General features: G+C 40.4%; 1 protein-coding gene across 8 annotated transcripts in view; it reads right to left on the bottom strand.

The window, feature by feature from the left end:
* Positions 1 to 22,904, bottom strand: part of PIWIL1 (piwi like RNA-mediated gene silencing 1) — a 75,694-nt gene that overhangs the window by 48,763 nt on the left and 4,027 nt on the right. For 6 of the 8 annotated variants that reach the window (XM_054527750.2, XM_054527751.2, XM_054527749.2 and 3 more), the window contains exons 2-18: positions 22,122 to 22,211; positions 21,690 to 21,801; positions 18,984 to 19,109; positions 18,279 to 18,493; positions 17,801 to 17,922; positions 16,616 to 16,696; positions 15,357 to 15,554; positions 14,826 to 14,937; positions 10,266 to 10,392; positions 9,924 to 10,041; positions 9,262 to 9,376; positions 7,805 to 7,992; positions 7,342 to 7,414; positions 3,502 to 3,702; positions 3,281 to 3,384; positions 2,041 to 2,111; positions 1,733 to 1,886 (exon numbers count right to left, since the gene is read on the bottom strand). In XM_054527750.2, coding sequence (XP_054383725.1) covers positions 1,733 to 1,886; positions 2,041 to 2,111; positions 3,281 to 3,384; positions 3,502 to 3,702; positions 7,342 to 7,414; positions 7,805 to 7,992; positions 9,262 to 9,376; positions 9,924 to 10,041; positions 10,266 to 10,392; positions 14,826 to 14,937; positions 15,357 to 15,554; positions 16,616 to 16,696; positions 17,801 to 17,922; positions 18,279 to 18,493; positions 18,984 to 19,109; positions 21,690 to 21,801; positions 22,122 to 22,199 — 2,195 coding nt within the window. In that variant the 5' untranslated portion in view covers positions 22,200 to 22,211. The remainder of the gene's footprint in view (positions 1 to 1,732; positions 1,887 to 2,040; positions 2,112 to 3,280; positions 3,385 to 3,501; positions 3,703 to 7,341; positions 7,415 to 7,804; positions 7,993 to 9,261; positions 9,377 to 9,923; positions 10,042 to 10,265; positions 10,393 to 14,825; positions 14,938 to 15,356; positions 15,555 to 16,615; positions 16,697 to 17,800; positions 17,923 to 18,278; positions 18,494 to 18,983; positions 19,110 to 21,689; positions 21,802 to 22,121; positions 22,212 to 22,904) is intronic. The other 2 variants (XM_054527754.2, XM_054527752.2) reach the window with 1 other exon arrangement.

Genomic DNA, 22,904 nt, shown 5'->3' with positions numbered 1-22,904 from the left:
GACCTCTATTCATCATTTCTTGACAATTTCCTTCACTTCAGGTATGAGGAAACGACAATGAAGACTAGAAAACACTGTGTGCTCAAGTAGTAAATCACAGGAAAAAAAGAGTAGGAAAGAAGCAGTCCAAGTCAGAGCCTCCTTTACTGCCTGCCGCACGCACCACACCACACCTCCCTGCACAGACAGAAAGGCCAAGTCAGAGAACAGCATACAATAAGGCTTCTAAAGCCTGAAAACAAAAAAGTATCATTATTTGACAAAATATAAGCATTAAGAGTCTTAAGGGAATAGGAAAGAACATTAACTTTCATTTCCAAAATATTAAACAAATGCGTGGTCTTTTAATCTGAAACACAACTATTTCAAAAAAGATAAAAACACTCCTGACTTTCTCTGAGACCTTCATGGCATCACATCTCATTTTAAGAAATGTCTGGGATAAACACTTATTGTGTGGGGCCTTTTAGCATTGGCCAAAGATGACTCGGAAGCCCCTTAGTAGAAATAAGGAATGAGCTCTTGGTGCTTGTCCTTTTCCTACACACTAGGTAAAATCAAGCCCCAGATGTGGCCAGTGGCTTTCAGAATCCCTCCTTTCTATAATGATACAAAATGCTAAAATACAAGAATAATGGGTGTGTAATATGTATGTGCAAGCACACAAAACAGGATCCAAGATCTCCCAAATATCCTGAAAAGTTCAATCTTTAAATCTGTAATGTATTATGCACTTAGCCCTTAATACAACAGTCCCTGATTTCAAATCACTCACAGATCTGATAAAGAGAAAGAGGACTAGTTAACGTAACTGATTAGAACATCTCTCTTGCGATGGTACATGTTTTATTGACTCACAATGGCACTGATGGAAATGTCTGTAGGAGAGCAGAGGAAGACAAAAACCAATATGGGTTTCAAAGGAAAACAAGTGCAGCATCTGGATACCATCTTCGGCTGTCCACATTGCTTAAAAGGACAAAGTAGAGGCTGGGGGTTGTGGCTCATGCCTGTCATCCCAGCACTTTAGGAGGCCAAGATGGGTGGATCACCTGAGGATGGGAATTCAAGACCAGCTTGGCAAACATGGTGAAACCCCATCTCTACTAAAAATACATAAATTAGCCGGGTGTGGTGGTGCACGCCTGTTAACCCCAGCTACTCAGGAGGCTGGGGCAGGAGAGTCGCTTGAACCTGGGAGGCGGAGGTTGCAGTGAGCTGAGATTGTGCCACTGCACTCCAGCCTGGGCAACACAGCGAGACTCCATCTCAAAAAAAAAAAAAAAAAGGGACAAAGTAGAACTACCCCTGCCCCATGAGACTAGATGCTCCCAATCACCTTACTGATCAAACACTAGTCAAGTCCACGAGGAAATGAAACAAGTATTCAGTAAGCTAAGACTGTCAGGAACACTTATTTCAATAATGAATCCTGTGGACACCTTTGGATGTACAGAATTATCAGATACTTGCACTCCAAGGCCTTAGGTAAGAAAGCAAGCTGATCGATGATTGGTAATGGTGTCTCACTGTCCTATTCTGTGAAGGAATGACCCCTATACTACCCCTCAATTCAGCCTTCTTGTGAAAAATTTCCAATAGAAACTTCCCTCTGCCCTTCCCATTACCTCAAGTTAGGTTCTCCCTTATCCTTTCATCTTGTGATGCTAATTTCAAAGGTACAAAGGTGCAGTTTTATAAAAAGAAAATGCTTTACAATTTGCATGCTTACTTGTAACCTCTACCAATGGATTTTAGACAATCCAAAAACTGCGGCACTTCGTAGTTCACCAGTGTTTTGAGCTGGCCGTCTCCTACGCCATCGCGGTACACGATGATCCGGCTGGGCATGTACTCATTGCAGCTATTCCAAGCCCTCAGAGCCGCTGAAACAGGCCAGAGAAGTTTTACATCAATTCATGCCTACAACACAACTAGTCTGTTCTTCCCAAATTCTGGGCACATCAGTAACACAGTTCAGGGTAATTTCTGGAAGACCCCAGTTTAGAGAGCAGAACGGCAACCCCACAGGAGACTAACCTTGCAGGCAGACTTTGAGCCCATCTACCAGCTCCTGTCCTCTATCCTGAAATATGCAGCGTGAGAACCAGCTATTCAGAGAAAAACACAACTAGAATAAGAATGCAATTGTCTATCAATTTTTCCTTTCTGAATTATTCTATATTTATTTCACTCTTAGCAATCTGTCATCTTTGTAACTGCCTTAAAGACATCTGTTAACATCTCCAAATACTTTATAAAACCTTACACAGAAGCAGGATACAAGAGATCCCGTATCAGCATCACAAACTGTGTCTGTTTTCATTACAAATCAATACCATGATTCCAGCTGCTGGGGAGAAAATAGAATTTAGCTATAATACCCAGAGGCGCTGCCCAGGTTTATTACACCTAAATACACACAGAAGCACACTCATGGCTGTGCTCTTGAGAAACTATTCATTGTAAGTTTCACTCTTCTAAAAGATAAAAGACCTTCAGCTCCATCCGTTACCTCTAGCAAACTAATGCAGGAACAGAAAACCAAATACCACCTGTTTTCACTTATAAGTGGCAGCTAAATGATGAGAACTCATGGACACAAAGAGGACAACAACAGACACCAGGGCCTACTTGAGGGTGGAACGTGGGAGGAGGGAGAGGAGCAGAAAAAAATAACTACTGGGTACTAGGCTTAGTACCTGAGTGATGAAATAATCTGAACTACAAACCCCATGACACGAGTTTACTCTATGTAACAAACCTGCACATGCACCCCTGAAACTAAAAGTAAAAAATGATAAAAGACCTTGAAACATATCCATTACTAATGTCAACAACTAATATGCCTTCAGTTTTCATATATTACTATTCTTGGCAATTCCCTTAGTTCCAAGAAAAGCACAGAAAAATAATGCTATTATGTTGAAATACAAGTGACTGGGTATACTGAAGTGGTTTTTCTACATGAAAATGTGAAACTACATTTCAGTGGCCCATAAATATTATTAAACAAATACATTTTTAGAGAGAGTCACATTTAACAAGATGTACTTGACAATACATATGATTAAAAAAAAAATCTGAAATGCAGTTTGACGAATACAGGATGAAAGTCATTCAAGAGCTAGGGTAGGTCATTATTTTTCTTTCCTAAATTCGTTGCTGTATATAATTGAGAAAGTGGAAGGATAACAACGCAGAACGAACACTACTCCTGAACCTCCAGACCCCTGCTCTATGTCCTCACTGCCACCCGCAGCAGCCCAGTCTCACTCACCGGGTCATCCCTTCATTGATGCTGGCAACAAATCCTGCGATTGACCTCCGCCCAGCTGTCGTGTCGTGGTAACAATCGATGCCAACGATCATCACGAGCTTCAGCTTCAATACAAATATGCTAATTTTAGATACAATGAAGTACCAGCAACATTTAAAAAGTAAACCCATGTTCTTAAATACCCATTTTAAAACGGCATCTACCAATTAAATCAAACTCACAGGGATGTCCACCCTCCAGAGCTCTCCTCCCATCTTGCAGTTCATCTGCAGGGCAATCTTTGTAGCAATGGCCATGACAGTTTGCTGTTTGCCTAAGGTTCGTGCCACCACGCACTGACTTGGGGTAGGGCAATCTGTACACAGGTATTTTTTAATAGCATCATATTTGTCCTTCCGATTACTTGATAACAGACAGACAACCTGAAAACAAAGTGCCCTCGTTACAAAGAATTAGGAGACAGATGATTAAGAGTAAGGGAGAGGACAGGAAACTAAACTCATCCGTGAAGTATCAACGTCAAGAACATGATCATTTATTTTACTATTCACTTCAGCCACACAGCTAATCAGTAGGACATTAACAAATACTGCTCATCATGTTCAACTAAATGATAAGTGCGCGCGAATGAAATAAATCATGTTAAGCAAACTACAAGTCAAAACTGAATACTGTTTAAACTTGAGAACTTAAATATGCTCTATGTAACCAGCACAGAAAAATGTAGTGACAAGCGACAGGTAGACAGATTAAAGATTTTCCACAGTCTTAATTTACTCACGATTCACCTACAATCGTAACTTGTAAGCTTTAAAGCTCTGGATTGAGAATCTGATCAAACTATGAACTTCCACAAGAGGTCCATGGACAATTTTGGGGACAAAACAGAGCGCTTGATCTAAATGTACCCCTGCCCCAATTCTGGGCATCCAAGTTTAACTTTCTGGAGTTTGGTTTGTTTTGTTTTGTTTTTGAGATGGAGTTTTGCTTTTGTTGCCCAGGCTGGAATGCAGTGGCACAATCTCGGCTCACTGCAACCTCTGCCTCCCAGGTTCAACTGATTCTCCTGCCTCAGCCCCCAGAGTAGCGGGAACTACAGGTGCATGCCACCATGCCTGGCTAATTTTTGTATTTTTAGTAGAGATGGGGTTTCACCGTGTTGGCCAAGATGTTCTCAATCTCCTGACTCATGATCCGCCTGCCTCAGCCTCCCAAAGTGCTGGGATTACAGGCATGAGCCACCGCGCCTGGCCTGAATCCAGGTTTTAACTCATTGCCATGTTCTCCAATTTATATTCCCAGATTCTTCTCTTCCCTTTTTATAGTGCCCAGCAAAATAATTTTCCCACCTTGGGTGTTTCCATTACCCAGATAACATAATAGCTATCTGCCTGTGGGATCTAAAGTGTGACATGAAGGGCTAAAATAATGAACACATTAGAGGAAGCCAATTCATTTCTTAGGCTTACAGCAACACAGATGTATCGTTTATCACTAAATCTGTCTTTGCCAACTCATTGCAATGTGGCTGTATGAAAACTCAACGGGGCAGAAGAAACTCATCCTAGCACTCGATACCCCACAACGTGCTGCTGTCTTCAGAATGTTTCCTGTGAACTAGAAATATACTTTCAACTTGTTTTTAAAATAGCCAAGGATATAAATGCCTAATAATCAGTGAAATTGCTGAACTAATTATTGTTCACATGCATGTCATTTTTCCCTTCCTACTTTATAATCATAATCACATAATAGTAGAACCTATCATAATTTTCCTTACCACTTACATCTTAATCTCATATTGTCATTGTATCTTTTGCAAGTTCCATGTTCCCTCAGCAGATCTGTGGCAATTTTATGCTACAGGTATAAAAAGCAATAGGAATTCACTGAACTTCTAGGTGACACCCACTGCAGTCCCAGGCTACTATGACCTTTGTATGTCAGTTTTCTAACAATAACCAACCAACTCTGCTAAAAATAAGGAGAGCTGAAGTACTTGTCTTGGAGATTTTATCAGGCAGGGCCCCAGCAAAATAGATGGAATATTCAAACTGGACAAGTTGAGAGAACCTGAATAAAAGGACTACTTGTAAGACACCCTCCCCAACACCCAGGGGCTCATGGCAGCAAGAGCAGGGCAGGGAATGGTTATGGGAACAGGGCATGGGGGTGTAGAGTGCAAAGAAAGCTCTTCAGGGGTCATGGTCTTTGGCTCAGCTGTGCTTTCACTTCTGCAAAGTAAATGTCTAAGCCCTACTCTCTTTCTTCCACTATGGACCAGGAAGTCTTGAGGCCACAATTCCAAGTTCTTGGACAAAGACTGAATGCAAAGGAGATTCTACACCAAATGTGATTAAGACTTGGACAACTCCGGAGTTCCCCGACGCCGAGTCTGACTCTATTTTGCTACATTAGGCTGGGTGTGTGGACTTAAAAAGACAACTACGGCACTGCATCTCATGTTTATAAAGGCTACACTCTAGATGCAAACTAAAAACAATAACCATATCAATGTTGATAGAATTTCAGGGGTGGGAGGAGTGTTAGAGAAGAAATATAACTTAGCTTTCAAGTTGAAAACTTTGCTGGAAAACACAAAGGCAAGTTTGAGAAAAGTGTGTCAGAAGTGTGTGCGGGGGCATGTGCATGAGAGAGAGGATGAGCAGGATGACAGCCTGACCACGCCTAAAGCACTACCATGGTGAACAAGGCCAGGCTGTAGTCGTACAACATGCTGGTGCCTGCAATACAGAAGGCCCCGTTCTCAGTGCTGGGGACGCGACAGGAACGAGGCAGATGGCCTTGCACTAGAGAGCAGTGTGCAAAAGTGACGGACAGTTTCTAACCAACAATTTATAGAAAGCTGGACAGTGAGTCAAGACATACCTGATAGCCTAAAAAACTAGCTTGAGAAAAGGGGGATGATTTTCCCTTGAATAATTCAAAACACTGATGGGATTAGGAAAATGAAGAGTTAACTCAGACTCGCTGAGTTTGAGGAGCTGATTGGCGCTGGCAGCAGCAGCAGCAACAGTGATTAACATGTCCTGGGCTACTAGGGAGGGGCCGGGCATGACAACGCCATTAAACTTCAGAAGTGCTATGAGGGTTCACTACTATTATTACTACCACCTAAATTTGTTCAGAAAAGAAAATAAAGCCAGAAGCACTTGATGAAGATCAGGCAAATGGCTGAGCTGGGATGTGAACCCAGGGGTTTGATTTCAGAGTTTATCCTTTTAATAACTAACTGTGCTACAGATTACAACAAAAATGAAACCACAACACACACTTGCTGCACGTCCCCACAATTTCAGATCACTGATGAAAACCACCTGTCATTAAGTGGCTGCCATCATCTAATGTCCCCGTCTCCAATTCCTAACCCTCTGTACCTCCCACACACCCACGCTAGGCAGCAAGACTCTGGCAAACAGGCATATGGGCTCTTCGGGACTCAGTCCTCCCCTCCCGAGTCATCACTCACTCACCTGGATGGGTGGGTCAAGCACACATAACAACACGTTTGCAGATAAAAGGGGAAAGAGCTTAGGAGAGTGGTTGCATCCCTATCCCGACCCCTCGGGGTGACGTGGATGCACGCGGAAGCTGACAAGCTGCTGAGTGTCACTCAGGGCTCCCTGCTCTCTGCAACCCTGCTCTTGCCATACCTGGCACTAGGCTGTCTGGGGAGCTTCCATGTAATTACACAATCATACGTCTATGTGTGCCAAACAACAGCTGATTTTTACTTCTGTGCTTTTCTGTATTTTACAAATTTTCTAGACTAAGTAAAGCCTTTGGGTCTGAATAAATTGAAGATGGCTTTGTTTTTCTCCACCCCTTCCTCACCTTTTGCAGTGTGTAAACCAAGCTCCTAGGTACACAACTAAAGCCAGCATTAGCTTAGCTACTTCATGGTTACAAAACATATTTTGTGCCTAGTTTGAGAACCTATTAACATTTGAAAAAAGAACTCCAAGTTCCAAAATGTACAAATGCCCCCTTCGAAAAAGCTCTTTCACCGAAAACTGCCTGTATGTCAATTAGTTACTTACTATCTGGGTGTCTGCTGTGACCTTTTGCTGTAAGACTCTTAAGTAGGCTTCAGTTCTATCATCCACTTCAATCCTAGAAGGAAAGTACACAATCCGACATTCAGACAAAGTAGCGACAAATGGACCATGCATAAACACTCTCCTGTGTAACACACGAAACGTTTCTGTATAAAACATGAAATCAAACACCGAGACTAGCCATTCATGCCAAGGGCTGTTTCTAATACAAAAAGCAATATTTTAAGCACGCAGGTTTCAGAAACGGTCTTACTTGGTTGTTTCTCCCACCCATTCTTAGTTATGAAAATATGTTTCTGTTTATCTGCATTACAGGGAGCCACATCAAATCTTTCAATTAAGATAAAGTAGTTTGTATTTTTAATAGTTCCATCACTTTTGAGTTCCCACCCCCTCAAATGACTGCTAAGCAACTTTCAGAGCAGAAATGACTTGATTAACTTACATTATTGCTTTTTTCATTTGCATGCCCATGGCTGGTGTAACTTTAAATAGATTTTGTATCAAAGAATTGGCTGCTTCATAATTTCTTCGCGTATAGATCAACAGCCAGTTATCTAGTGGCTTAACACTAATTAATGGTGCACCTCTTGTTTCTTTGGACCAATCTGCAAATTGTGGATTGTAATCAAACTAGAAGAGAGTTCAGACACACTGTAAATTCCATTGTAAGTTCTCAGTGATCAAGCCAAAAAGTCTTCAATAATCGTACCATGGCATATTTTGAAACTTAGTGTACTGCTCTTATGCTTGAATTACAGGGACAGAGAAAATGTCCTCAATAGGGGCAGACTCTAAAACATATCCAAAGGATGATGGCAATTTTACTTAAAATACACTCATACAGACAGCTGCCACTCAAATGCTTACTTGGACCAGGTACTTCCCTAAATGCTTTAGTTGCATTCTCCTTAAGCTTTTAAAAAATCTTACAAGTATAGCTACTCTTTTCTTCATAATGAAAATATTAAAAAATAAGGCTTTGAGAGTAAAGCAACTTGACTGAGGTGTTATATGCCGCAAGCAAGCTACAAAAACCTCTGACAGCAAGACAGAAAGTGAAATAAACGCGAAGCACAGCACCCGAGTGCTGGTCATCACAGGGAGCAGCCCGGTGTCTTCTGTGTGTCCTGGCCACCTCCCTGACTGGCCTCATGCAGGGGATAGCGTAAATGATGCAACCAGACTATTAAATTACATTATGAGATCACTGTTCACAGGACATTTCAAAGGCAGGAAGGACAACATTTTCTAAAAAAAAAAAAAAAAAAAAAATTAAAAATATTGGCACTTTACAGTGCTTTAATTACACTAAAAATATTTTTAGAATACTTTTCCTTCTCTGAAAATGAAACATAAAAGGTATCATAATAATTAATATATTATCTCTATAAACAAATGGTCCAGGCCAATCAAATCAGGGATTTTCCATCATTTTAGTGGCAGTCAAAATATCAACCCAAGCAGATAGTTAGGATTCTACACTTTAGCTCAAGTTATTGAAAAAAAAAAAATCGAACCACTTTTTAGCTAAGTCTTACAGATTATTTTTGAGGACCCAGCTACAGGCTCCACATTCTCTAGGGCTTCCACGTTTTCTCCTCCTGGGATGTACCTATTTCTGAAGTCCAGGGCTGCTCACGTGGGTTGATAGAGAGTGGATGTGCAAGGGGAGAAGAGAAAGGTGAGGAAAAGATCATTCTGGCATGGAACTCAGTTATTCCCACTTGCTTTATTGTCATCTGACCCAAGTCTCACTTGATTGTCAACTTTAAAAACTGCCTTACTCGGAGCTTGCAGTGAGCTGAGATTGCACCACTGTACTCCAGCCTGGGGGACAGAGCGAGACTCCGTCTCAAAAACAACAACAATAACAACGACAACGACAAAAAACTGCCTTACTGTTTTTCCACCTTGGTGAATCTTTTCTGTTTGCAAAATTCTTCCTGAGAAGGACAGTAAGTTGGAATCAAAGCTCAAACCCCAGTCTCGAAGCTCCCTTTGAACATTATCGTTTCTGTAAATTTAACACATTTACATGCCACTCAACAAAGAGACACAGCAAAAAGACACAGTCAAACAGATATCCACTCCAGCCTACAACACATTCCAATGTCGCCGTCAGGGTTAAGGCGCTGGTGAGAATGCCAGCCGGCACAGGAGCACAATCATCTTTCTCTCATCACCTTCAGGTTTCTCTTCATGACATTCTTCAACTTAAAATTCTGATGCCCAAACTTTCTCCCCGTCAAAGGAAACCCCTTGATATAACAAAGGTAGAAAAAAGATTTGACCAAAAACATCCCCTTTTTCTGTTGTTACCTTTTTCTAACAGAAGAATTAGAAAGACTACGCGCTGCAAAGTTTAACTTCATTATTTCCTGAGGAATAAGTGAGGTATAGGTAGCCTTGCTTAGAAACACGAAGAACAAGCCCACCCCAAATACTACAGATACAAAAGGAGAAAGTTACTTTATGCCACTCCCTCAAAAGATACCCCTCAAAGCCACATAAAATACTAAACACAAAACTGAAACCATGCCCCAGTGAAATCAATGACTTACTTATGAATGTAATCAATGAGTCGTCCCACTTCACGCTGCCTTTGCTCTGGAGTTAGTCTTGTATGAACTGCTAAGTCTTTCATCACGTTAAAATCATTACGCATTTTATCAGTTAGACCTTTAAATAAGACATTTAAAGGCATATGGTTAGAGAAATAATAATCAGGTCTAAATAACTGGAGTATAGGGTGATGGTGAGTGGGAATTCCCAGGAAAGAAAGCAGTTTTAATAAAAGGTTTTCTGGGGGGAGGGAAGGGGAAGTAAAGGAATGTCTGAGGACTACTAGGAAAGAAAGGGTAAATCCAGTGGCTTCCTTCCGAGTAAATGAAATATAACAGTACCTGTAAGATAGCACAGCTCAGGAATGAGCATGGCAGGCCCTGGCAGTGTCCCCCCAGGGCCCCGCCTTCTCTTGGGCTGGCTGACCAAGACGGGCTGCTTCAAGTCGGTGATCTCTTGGTTGTATTGCTGCTCAAGAGAGGAAAGGGTCGCTGTTCACGGCAAATGCCTCGAGTAGCATCTCAGTGGGCAAAAAGGGTTTCATTTTTTAAAAAAATAAAGAGCTGATGCCAATAGCAAGGCTGATAATAGCTTCAGAGTAAAGTTTTAAAAAAGGCATTTTTTTTTAACCTTCTTAAAACAGAGGTTGTGATTTCTATGCTCTACTGAGCGCCCTATCTTTTTCCTAAAAACTGTGATGGTCCAGGACGGTATGGTTCTGAGTTCAGACTTTGTTAGTCACAGTTCTTGTTGCTTAATTTTTTATTTCTTGGTTTAGAAACAGTAGTCTGTGTAACTCTGCATCTTCACCATAGGATGATTCCTCTAAAACTATTTTCTGTTATTGTAAGAACTTACTAATAAAAGCAGTCTCACTGTAAGAATAAAGAGGGGAAGGGAAGAAGTTCCTATGCTACAGGGCATTTTTAATTAGAAAAAGTTTTTTATAAAATCTTGACATTTTCAAGAAGTCAAATTTCAATTAAGAAGTATTAAGGTTCCCCATATGCAATCACTGCCCAAAATAAGTGTTTACAATTCGTTAAACAGCAAAAAATGACATTCATGATTTTTTTTTTTTTTTTGAGATGGAGTCTCACTCTGTCACCCAGGCTGGAGCGCAGTGGCATGATCTCGGCTCACTGCAACCTCTGCCTCCCGGGTTCAGGTGATTCTCCTGCCTCAGCCTCCTGAGTAGCTGGGACTACAGGCGTGCACCTCCGTGCCTGGCTAATTTTGTGTTTTTAGCAGAGACAAGGATTCACCATGTTGGCCAGGCTGGTCTCCATCTCCTGACCTCAGGTGATCTGCCTGCCTTAGCCTCCCAAAATGCTAGGACTAGAGGCGTGAGTCACGGCACCCAGCCAATATTCATGATTTAATGTCCTCAAAAGATGAGCTCTCTGGCCTCCAGCTCAGCTCAGCAATTCTAGAACCATGACAGACTTTGTTTGAGTTCTCTTCACTACAGGTTCTGGCTCTGTGTCTCAAAGATCCTCTTTCCTATCACATCCTGCATCTTGCTGAAAACAGATTTTCTTAGCATCCTGCTTAATTCAGATCCAGCTTTTAAAAAAAAAAAACCACACACCTCCACTGAGCATACCAGAAGAACAAAAACCACACACCTCCACTGAGCACACCAGAAGAACAAACCACACACCTCCACTGAGAACACCAGAAGAACAAAAAAACCACACACCTCCACTGAGCACACCAGAAGAACATCATCACAGCATGTCCTTAGTCTGTCTCTCATCAGCAGACTAAGGGTACTTGCATATTTCTTATTCCTAGCATATGACAAGGTCCTGGCCACCTACTACAAACCCTCGTGAATTAAGAAACCATGAATTCTAGCCCATTCTTGTTTCAAATAAGAAAATTTTAAGTAGAACACTCATATCTGACTTCTGCTTCACATAGCTATACTACCTATTTTATCACGTTTTAAAATGAGGAGTCTGGGAACAGTTACCCTCCATACCACATCACTGACTTGCAAACACACACGGTAGAAGCGTGGTCGTAATTTCAGAAGTGTGCCCTCTCTCACCCAATTTCACCCAAGGCCTTAAGGGCGTGGTTCCTGATACATAACTTGTACTCACTACCCCCCCTCCACTTTTATATTCTTAGGGCCCAAACAGCCTGTCATTCATTCATTCATTTATTTGAGACAGAGATTCATTCTGTCGCCCAGGCTGGAGTGCTGTGGTGCTATCTCGGCTCACTGCAACCTCTGTCTCCCGGGTTCCAGCGATTCTCCTGCCTCAGCCTTGCAAGTAGCTGGAATTACAGGCATACGCCACCACACGCAGCTAATTTTTGTATTTTTAGTAGAGACGAGGTTTCACCATGTTGGCCAGGCTGGTCTCGAACTCCTGACCTTAGGTGATCCACCCACCTCGGCCTCCCAGAGTGCTGGGACTACAGGCATGAGCCATCGTGCCTGGCCCTGTCAAATATTTTTAAACATTTTCCTCTACACCTGAAAAAACAGCACTCTCATTTTTATTAGACATTAATGTTAAACCTTTTATTTTAAAAACCAACTATGACCTTCTCTTCCAAACACCCTTCCTTCTTCTACTCTGTTTCCTAGATATTATCTTCAATCCCAAACCATCACTTACTACTAAAACTGCATTTCTACCAGAAAATCTAAGAATTCTTTGATTCTTTTAAATATCTTAATGTCTTTCATTAATTATTTCTACTAAAGATATCTGATTATCCCTGATTTCCAGAGAAGTCTTCTCTAGAGAAAGAAGCTGAGCTGAGATCTCAAGCACAAGCATACAGGGTGTGTCCAACAGAGGGGACACAGCCCTGTGTTTAGTCTAAAGGCACAGTGGGGGACACGCCATGAGAATAAAGCAGCAAGTAGGGTCTCATGGAGAAAGATCACCACACTTCACAAGACACAGGGCCACGGGTGCCACATCATTTCTGGGGGGAAGGGGAAGAAGAAGAACAGATGTGTATGAGTTGATTGATCAGAAGGCAGAGGAAATAAATACTAAGACTAGTTAAATGAATTATAAAAATAGGGCCTAGACAGGAGATGCCATTTAGAAAAGGAGAAAAATGAAGGCAATTCAGATAACAAGGTGAGTGACAGAATTGGACAAACAGTACTAGGAGGCAGGGGAAGGTGCGGAGATCTGACGTGTGACTCATCCACCATTTGTTTATTCAAATATCCAAGAACCTACTTAGGCATGGGGTATATAAACCATAAAATCTCTTGCCTCTGTCCAAGTTACCTTCTCTGCGTTGACCAAGAGCACCGAGTAGGGGTGGTGTTGAGAAGACAGAACACATTCAACATTGGCAACATGGGAGAGGTATCTTTGAGTCATCCAAATACTTAGAACAACCAGGCAGCTAAGCTTAGACAAGTCTAGGCTGGAACTGGAAGTCTGGGGATTCTTAACATTTCATGCCTGAAGCCTGGGCAGAGGAGACTGGAAATCACCCAGGGAGTGAACATATAGTAAAAGGGGTCTGGGCAGAGCTCCTAAGTATGATAACACATAAAACACCACTTACAGGAGGATGAGCTGCCACAGGACACTCAGTACCAGTCAGGGAAGGGGAGAGGTTCCACTGACCTTGCTTCAGGTTTAAATCACATTTTCAGCTGATGTTTCCTTTATATTTGCTGTTGATATACCAACTTCTACCATCCCTGAGAGTGATTACTAAAATTAACGACAGAAAAATGCCACAACTCATTCCTCACAGTAACCTCTGACACCCAGAGGGATCCAGGTTGGGCATGGTTGGAGTCCTCAAGGAGTAAAGAGGCTGAAAACAGTGGGAGGAAAGACATGCTGAAATGACCCCTGGCTGTTTCCATCTTGCCAGGAATAAGGTCAGCCCTTCATGCAGCGTCTCATAGAATCCCTCCCTCCGTAGTGGCTTCTTATCTTTTTAGTCACAGCAGAGCAGCTGGACAGCAGCACACAGACCTTTCCAAGGCCACTGATAAGATGCATACTTTCCATGCAAAATATGAATACTTTTCATATTTAAGCTCATTTACCCAAATTTTTAGAAACAGGAAATACTCTATTGAAAGTAGAAGAAAATGTGAAATGTTAGCAATTCAAAGACAAGTTTTGAGATTTTAATTGGTAGTTTTCTAGAAACAATTTTCCTGCGCTTTTAACATATCAAATGAAATGTGACGTTCTAAGGATTTGGGGGCCAGATCTGCTCATCTCTGAGTACTAAAACAATGTTAGCATGCATTCTTATATAAACAGTTTAGTTTCTTCTAGTCAATAGTTGTTCTTTCTTGCTATTTGCCTTTGATGATCTTTTCAAAACTAGAATCATCTCTTTAAAAATTGTTTTAGATAATTGCCCAAAAGACCTGATCTAGCCTATGCTAACAAGCCTGTCTGCATTTTGTTAACATGTAAATCAAAAGAGTTAACCCACAGGCAGTAGGTTTAGCAGAAATGATACTGAAGGTTCAAAGATCTTTAATTCGCATCCCTCTCCAAGGTGAAATTAAGTGAAATGTTGATTATGGAGGGAGAGACAGCATGGCAAGCTCTTAACTCCCACTGCTCACCACCTGTTACCCAACCTACTTGTCCTCCATAGGCTTCAATTCAAATGTAAGCTTTCATTCTACTGGAAAAAGGCAACCAGGACAGGGCACTTCTCATTATGTGAACTGTACCAAATAAAAAGAGGCATTTTAATAATTTGGTAATGAATAAAATTATGCTGTGATTGCCCTAACAAATACATTTACACACAGCTTTAAAAGCAACTTGTTCCAAATGTGCAACAAGTGTTAGAGAATTCTACCAAAGATATTTTGGATTTCTCCTAAGATCTAACTACTTCATATGAAAAAGATAATACCACTAGCATCTTACCTTCCGGTAGTATTCTAAGAAGCTGACTTCAGAGCCGTCGGCTTTCTTAAAGGTGCTCTTGGGATTCTGGTCCCAGTCAATATCATCCACTCTGTACGTCTTATTGTTATACCTAGGGATCAGTTGGGATTTGACTGCATTTGATGGAAATGTGAAGAACTGATATTAAAAAGAGAGACTAGACAGCATGTATTCTCTAAAATTTCAAATCACCTGCTTATATACAAGGTTGGAAAAAGAAGGAACAGGGTTTCTTACAGACCATGCCAGATGGATGGGGGAAGTGACTAAATTACTAACAGAAAATAAAATAATTTAAAAGGATAAAAATCACTAGCTATTTGTCCTGTCCAGATGAGTTATGTTATCCCCAAAACTATGATCCTGGGAAAGGTGAAAAATACCCTCACCCTTGTTTTGTGCTATTCCCACCACTCAATTTTAAATACTATTTCTTAACATGGTAGAACTAGAAAGTCACAATACTTTGACTCACAAAAAATTATTTTGCACTTTAAAAAGCAGTCTTACTTGGTAAGAACAACTAAACCTATTAGTTCTTTGGAAACTTGTTCTTGAAATTTATGTTCTTCTGTCTGATGATAAAAGTTGAACATGAAATCCAAAACAGTCTCACTTCGAAGGACTTTATGGCTAACGTCAGTGCAGAGCATGATGCTGTTTTCATACTGAAGGATGGAAGTAGTGAAGCCAGGCCAAATTACCAACCTGTCAGACAAGATGGGGGTCACGAAGAACCTCTCCACATTCAACACATTCTGCACACACTAAGTTGCGTTTTCACTTTTATTAACTGGGTCTAAACTATAAAGTTTTTGAATGAATCAATTTCCTTATTTCTAGGATTTACATGGTTCCAGCTTTAAGACCTTCAACAACATTATAATAATTGTATAAGTTTCATTTTAAATGAATGTACTTTATTCAGCTATTCATTACACTGGCCTAAGACTTTAAAAAGTTGCCAATCTAATTGAAAGCACCTACAATTATTATTATAAACATAAACCTGTTGGGCTGCAATATTTTCTTTCTTTTTTATTTATTTATTTTCTTAGACAGAGTCTCGCTCTGTCACCCAGGCTGGAGTTGGCACGATCTCGGCTCACTGCAACCTCCGCCTCCTGGGTTCAAGCACTTCTCTGCCTCAGCCTCTCGAGTAGCTGGGATTACAGGTGCCCGCCACCACACCCGGATAATTTTTGTATTTTTAGTAGAGATGGGGTTTCACCACCTTGGCCACGCTGGTCTAGAACTCCTGACCTCGTGATCCACCTGCCTTGGCCTCCCAAAGTGCTGGGATTACAGGCATGAGCCACCATGCCCAGCCTTTTATTTCTTATTTCAACTTTAGATTCAAGGGGCACACATGCAGGTTTGTGACATGGGCATACTGCATAATGCTGAGGTCTGGGGGACGAGTGGTCCCATCACTGAGGTTGTGAGCACAGTACCCAGCAGGTGGTTTTTCAGTTGGGCTGCAATCTTGATACACCACATTAACTGATTATTTTTATTACCTAAGGGCAAAAATACAAACTTAGCACTGGACAACTATGTATTCTTCCCTAGTGACAGGTAAATTATGTGATTTTTTAAAAATTCAAATATTCTGGGATGTCTCCTCATTACTCAAGTTAAATAGTCACACAATGTGATGGGTGGCATTAACAGTCACTGTAGTAAATCTGACCATTTCAAATTAGGTTATCATCTCAAAAGTCTGTCATTAAGCCTAAGGAATATTAAACGTTCTACTTCATACAAACCTGTGACTTGGAATATCAATTGGGTCATTTGGGTTATAATAATTTCGTCCAATTTGTTGCAAATTCATGATTTTCAAAAGCCTAGAAATTGAAAGGTCAGAAAAGTGAATATTGATAAGTATCTCTAATATGGCAATCAGAACAGCATGTTGTTTAGAGCAGGGGTTGGCAAACTGTGGTCTGTAGCCAGGCCAAATCCAACCTGCCTGCTGTTTTTTACGGCCTGTGAGTTAACAATGGTTTTCAAATATCCTTGAGGTTGGAAAAAAATAAAAGATTATTTCATGATACATGAATTATCTGAAATTCAGACTTCAGCATCCACCTATAGTTTTACTGGCACACAGCCATGACAGCTCACTTACACGCTGTCTCTGGCTGTTTCGGCGGTCCAGTAATAGAGCTGAATAGCTGCAAGAGATGACATGGCTTTCAAAGCCTAAGATGTTTACTATCTGGCCCTTTGCAGAGAGAAGTTTGCCAACCCCTCGTTTAGGGAAAAATCAATTTACCAGTTACATTAACTCGAAACAAGTATTTATCACGATGAATTGTCCTATCATCAGTGACAGTTATCTTATGACTAACTTAAAGAGGGAAATTACAAATACAAGTATTATGCCCCATTATTCTCACAAAAATTTCAGCCTTATCCAGATTGTTTCTCATCCCCCTCAAAAAATACAAATTTTTGCAGAACACGCGTCTTGCTTTTGGATAGGGAATATGTGATATGTACACTGAAAGCAAATTATCAAGCACGCAGTATATCTCCTGCGGTGGAACAAACGACCTGAACTCTGCCCCTCCTCCTGAGCAAGGACCCACCGTGAGGAGAAGGAATACCAAGTTCGCAATAGCCCTCGAGGATATGAGTGGTCTGAGCACAAGCTCAGACAGTATTTGACAAGCTCAGACAGTATTTGACAAGCTCAGACAGTATTTGACAAGCTCAGACAGTATTTGAAGTCAACAGAATTAGGGAAGTAAAGGCAGGATACTTGCTTAAAGCAAATAAATGAATTTTCCATCAGTAAACCACACCTTAAGTTACTGCAACACAGAGAAACTCAATAATCCCAACCAATGTTGAAAATCTAGGAGAATTGAATGCAGATGTTCAATGTACAATTATTTCAACTTTGCTGGTTTTTTCTTAATAAAATGTTGAAATAAAACACATACCTCCTGAAAATAATATTATAGAACTGCAAACAAGTTGGTGATGTAGGTGGAAGTTCATTTGTTAAAGTGATCGTTATCCTCACATCCTCTCCATTCCGGGTCTTACTAAAAACTTCAGTAACCTGAAGCCAGAGAGGTGGAAAACCCAAACTTTAAATCCTTAAAGGACAATGATGCCCGATCACATACTACTTGCTTAATAAGGCAACACTGAAAACCACAAAATATTTTAACTGGATTTTTAAAAAATGGCTCTGAGAAAAAGAGTGGCTAAGTGTATTATAACTCAATTGTAATCATCAAGTTACCCAGACAAATCTGACAATGCTACAATAATGCCAAAGTACTCTATGTGTTTATTCCAAGTCACATCAGACAGGAGACTCCTGGGGTCTCTCTAAAAGCCATGTGAACTATCTTACATTGTGGTAGTTCTGCTTTGAAGTGAAAATCCCCCATCTCCCTTTTCCCAAATAACCTTTTGCTGTAGTCTTTTAGGTAAAAATAATATCGTTCCATCAAAAGCATGACATTTTCCAATTAGATCTTCATGTTGAAAAAGAAGAGCTGAACGGAGTCTTCTGGCTTCCATCAGTGGGTTATAGTCAATATGATACTGATATAAGGCCCACTGGGGACGGGATGTTAGCCGGAAATGGTTAGTGCTTAACCTTACTATAATGCCTGAAGAACCTGGAAAAGCAAGTTATAGTCAATTAACAAAATATCAAGTTTATTTTTCCTTGAAACCTTTCCTACCATGACAAGGCAGGCACAGTTCCGTAAACATAAGGCTAAGAGCAGCGGACAACATGAAAGTCCTCAGACATCTGACTTTGGAGACCACTAGTCTATCTCTTTAGGTGAATTTCTAAAGAAGCATATATTTAGAAACAAATCTTCCTTAGACTAAGTAATTTACAAATAATTTGCAACAAAACCAACTAAATCTCTTCATGGCAAAGAGTTTTAAAAATGATCTATTAATATTTAATGAGATGACATTTCAAAATGTGCAATTAAAGATATCTATAACCTACTTCATCAACGCCAAAAGAAAGTGAGAGAGGAAAATGGAAAAGCCATGCAGGATCCTTGGCCAAATAAATACCTAAAGTGCCTCAATTCACTGTCCTGTGTACCTGAGATGTAATCTCACAAAACTTCTTCTTCATTAACCTACCTGTTTTTGATTCTTTAACATGGTCTAGGTTCTGCCTTGTATTCACACCAAGATCGTGAAAATCTCTACGACGGCCTCCTCTCTCTGCTAATGATAACTCCTGAAATCCAGCAGATATCTGGAGTTCTTAAAAAAAAAAAGAAAAATTATGTACTTGGGCAATATAAAGCATGAAATAAAGGATGACAACATTAACTCCCATAGTGCTATTACATGTAATCCAAAGGATACTGAGGTGTAGAAGACAAGGCATGAAACAATCCTATCAACATGTTTTAGGTATCTGCCAGCCTAACGAGAGAATAGTTTCCTAGTTATAACTTCATTAATAAAGGCCTTCTTGTCACTGTCCTGGGCAATTGCAGATGCACCCTTTCAAGAGATGTAAACCTTGAATCAAGAGATCAAGCCAACTGGACTGTGGTGCAAGAGTGCAGGAGCATATGTTTGCTGACTGGGAAATTATTTTTCTGTAAGTCTGATAACTACCTAAAGGTCTTCATGTATTTTCCACAGTCTGTCATGATGCAATTACAACTACAGAAATTGGTGGTTTAGGGGGTTTAAATCTGTAACCTGGATTAGAAAACTTACATCTAAAATGCAACTTCTTCACCACCTGATTCCCTTCAGAACCAGAAGAATGGATTTCTGCATCTGCACATATTCTATGGCCATGACATGCATCTCACACTGGTATAGGCAATAAGGTCGTGATTAATCAGTTCATGCTTAGTGCTACAAGCTGTGGTTATAAGAACCTAAATTATTCAAGTCATTTGATTTGCTGAAATTATACAATTATCTCAGATCAACAATATGATGTGAGCCAAAAAACGAATATGAACTTTGTAGTCAAGTGTTAAAATTCCAGCTGTCAATTAATAGGTATGTTATCTTGTGTAAAAGAGATTACCAGTTGACTATCCAATAACTAACCCCTCATTCTTTAAATAAATTCTATTTTTGGAGTAATACACTTAATAGACTAAAATTTCCACCCTCCCCATGGTTTGGGATGGCCTAACAAGACTTAAGCAGAAATTGCAGGATGACACTTTTGGAAAAATTCCATAAGAGAGCCAATAGCTGACTTGTGACTTTTGTACTTCCTGCCCCTTTGCCCTGCCCATGGAGCCTGGAATCTGGATCTGGCAGGGAGGGCTCAAATACAGAAGTTCTGAACCAAACAGAGGTCTTAATGATGGCAGTCATGAGCCCAGGACAAAACAACAAAAAGATCAGAGTCCAGTTCTCTTCTGACCACAAACACCAGAACTGCCTACTTTGTAGACTTCCTTAGAGAAATAATAGTGGCTTAAAATATTTCAGTTCTTGGTATACTTTGGAAACCAGTTGTTTAATATGAGTGTCAATTCCTTCACCTGAAAAATTGAGAATAAGCATCACAGGCATGTCAGAAATTTTAAATATCACGTCTAAAGCACTTTACAAGGCACTTCCATGTTTGTTTCTGTACCTCATGATTTGGAGGGGGCTCTACCTAAAAATCCTTTAAATATGTAACTGTTCATATTTGTCTCTCTCAGTGAGCTTTTTATCCCAGAGGCTTGGTTTAAAGTATTGATGGCACTGGGTGAGTAACTACACTAAATCACGCATACTGAATCCAACCTGATGACACTGAAGGGTCATAAAGGCTGATATTTTTCCTTAAAAATTTTTAATTTGTCTTAAAAAATTCGGTTCTGGATGAAAAAATCCAATTGCCAGTTTCTGAATATAAACAATGATGAAATCAGTTCTGCTTGAGATTACAGTACTGCTATGACACTTAACCAAAGCTTGATTTTGTCACTTGATGAAGAGGACAAATTTCAGAATGGACAAGACTGGGAACCTTGCTAATCCCCCCTTCCATGCAGCTCCTAGAGTGATTTTATTTCAAACACAAATCAGACCTCACACCACTGTGCTATTTAAGAATCCTTCAAAGGGCCAGGCATGGTGGCTCACGCCTGTAATCCCAGCACTTTGGGAGGCTGCGCCAGGTGGATCACGAGGTCAGGAGATCGAGACCATCCTGGCTAACATGGTGAAACCCCGTCTCTACTAAAAAATACAAAAAAATTAGCCGGGCGCAGTGGCGGGCGCCTGTAGTCCCAGCTACTTAGGAGGCTGAGGCAGGAGAATCGCAGGAAACCGGGAGGCGGAGTCTGCAGTGAGCAGAGAGAGCGCCACTGCACTCCAGCCTGGGGGACAGAGTTAGACTCCATCTCAAAAAAAAAAAAAAAAAAAAAGAATCCTTCAATGCATCCACATCCCCTTTACAGAATGAAAATCAAGGTCCAAACAATGTCTAATTAACAATAATGTGTTAAACTTATATTAATTTCTATAAACAGGGCCTTCATTTGTTATCCCATGTATTAATGGTCACAATGATCTTTACCTCTACAGGTAGACACTACCTTGTTACAAATAGGGAACTGTTTCATAGAGTTAAATGTGAAATCCTGAGTAACCATTTTTTTAAGTCATTTATTAATGAAGACTGATACATAGAATGTTTAAGAAATTATATTTAAGTATTTTCCACAATTGTATTTGCGTGTTATGGCAACATTATAAGGAAATGTTTCTTGAACAGTTTCAGCACAAATTTTTGTACCAAGTTTTAATTCAATAAAATTTACTGTATATGTTGAACACAGTTGTTAAGACTTCCTTTTACTTTCTCTTCACCTTGTGACTTGGCTGTTCCTCCTGCTGTTCCTCTCTGCCGTCCACGGCCAAATAATTCCTCCTCTGCTGGTGGCTGCTGAGGCCTAGGCTGAATATAACCAGGTTGCTGACTCTGTAGTTACATGCAAATAAAGAACATTCTTTTTGTCAAGCGGTCACAGACACCAGAGAAAATGTCTAGTCTTAAGTCTCAGGAATTCAACCAACACCTATCTAAATTAATAATCAAATATTTTATTCTTAAAAATAAATTTGAGAGAAGAGTCACCAAATAAAGTCATGAATCAGCTTCTAATATCCTGAGGAAACAGGGCATGATCTCCCTTGCTCACTTCCTATATCCTTCCCAGCACAGTTTTTAGTTTATTTTCAATAGCCTAGGCTGATCAAGATTCAGACATTTTCTGTAGTCAGAAACGGTGAAGCACTCACAGCAGTGGAGCCCACGAGCGGCAATGTCTCCTGACCGCGGGCCCTTCCTCTGGCTCTGGCTCTGGCTCGCCCAGTCATTGTTTTCTATTTCTGGAGAGGAAACAATCTTGAAGACAATACTCAATAGAGGCAATCACATTTGACCATTTCTACAATGTTACTTTAAACTTCTTTGAGTTTCAAAAGTAAGCTCCCTAGGCAATTATTATGTATCCTTCTAATCTTTAATGACAGTTTTTTTTAATGTAACATTCCTACATTCAACAAACTCAGTTGCTTACCTTGCACTGGGCACTGCAGTAGGGCCAAAGGAGAAAACCTATTTTAATACAAGACTTCGTTTTTCATTTGGATTATTTATTATAAACAGACTTAGGAGGAGAAAGTGCTGAAAGAATTAGGATGCTGGTAGCTGGTTCTTTCTTTCCCATTTGGAGATACACATACACATACATGTAACACATATTCCCATACAAAGACACATTCACACACACACACACACTGAAACAGGCACCTGTGGCAAGTGTCTCGCCAGGCCCCTTAGATAATCCTTCTGCATACATAATGAGTCCTCCTGGATTTTCCCAGAGTTCCACGTGTGGCTAACACTGAACATACCCAAACTAGTATCTCTTCTACCTCATGTCTCATAATTTCATTCTTGGTGAGTGGCATCACCATCTACATTGTATCTAAATAAAAAGAATGGAGTCATTGATTTCAAAATTACTCCTTTATTACTCCTACATCTGCCAGGACCGTTCTCTCCATTTCTTCAACATC

This window comes from Pongo abelii, chromosome 10, assembly GCF_028885655.2.
Source record: "Pongo abelii isolate AG06213 chromosome 10, NHGRI_mPonAbe1-v2.0_pri, whole genome shotgun sequence".
Classification (NCBI taxonomy): domain Eukaryota; kingdom Metazoa; phylum Chordata; class Mammalia; order Primates; family Hominidae; genus Pongo; species Pongo abelii.
The sequence above is the reverse complement of the archived record's forward strand: the minus strand, read 5'-3'. Positions and strand labels throughout refer to the sequence as shown.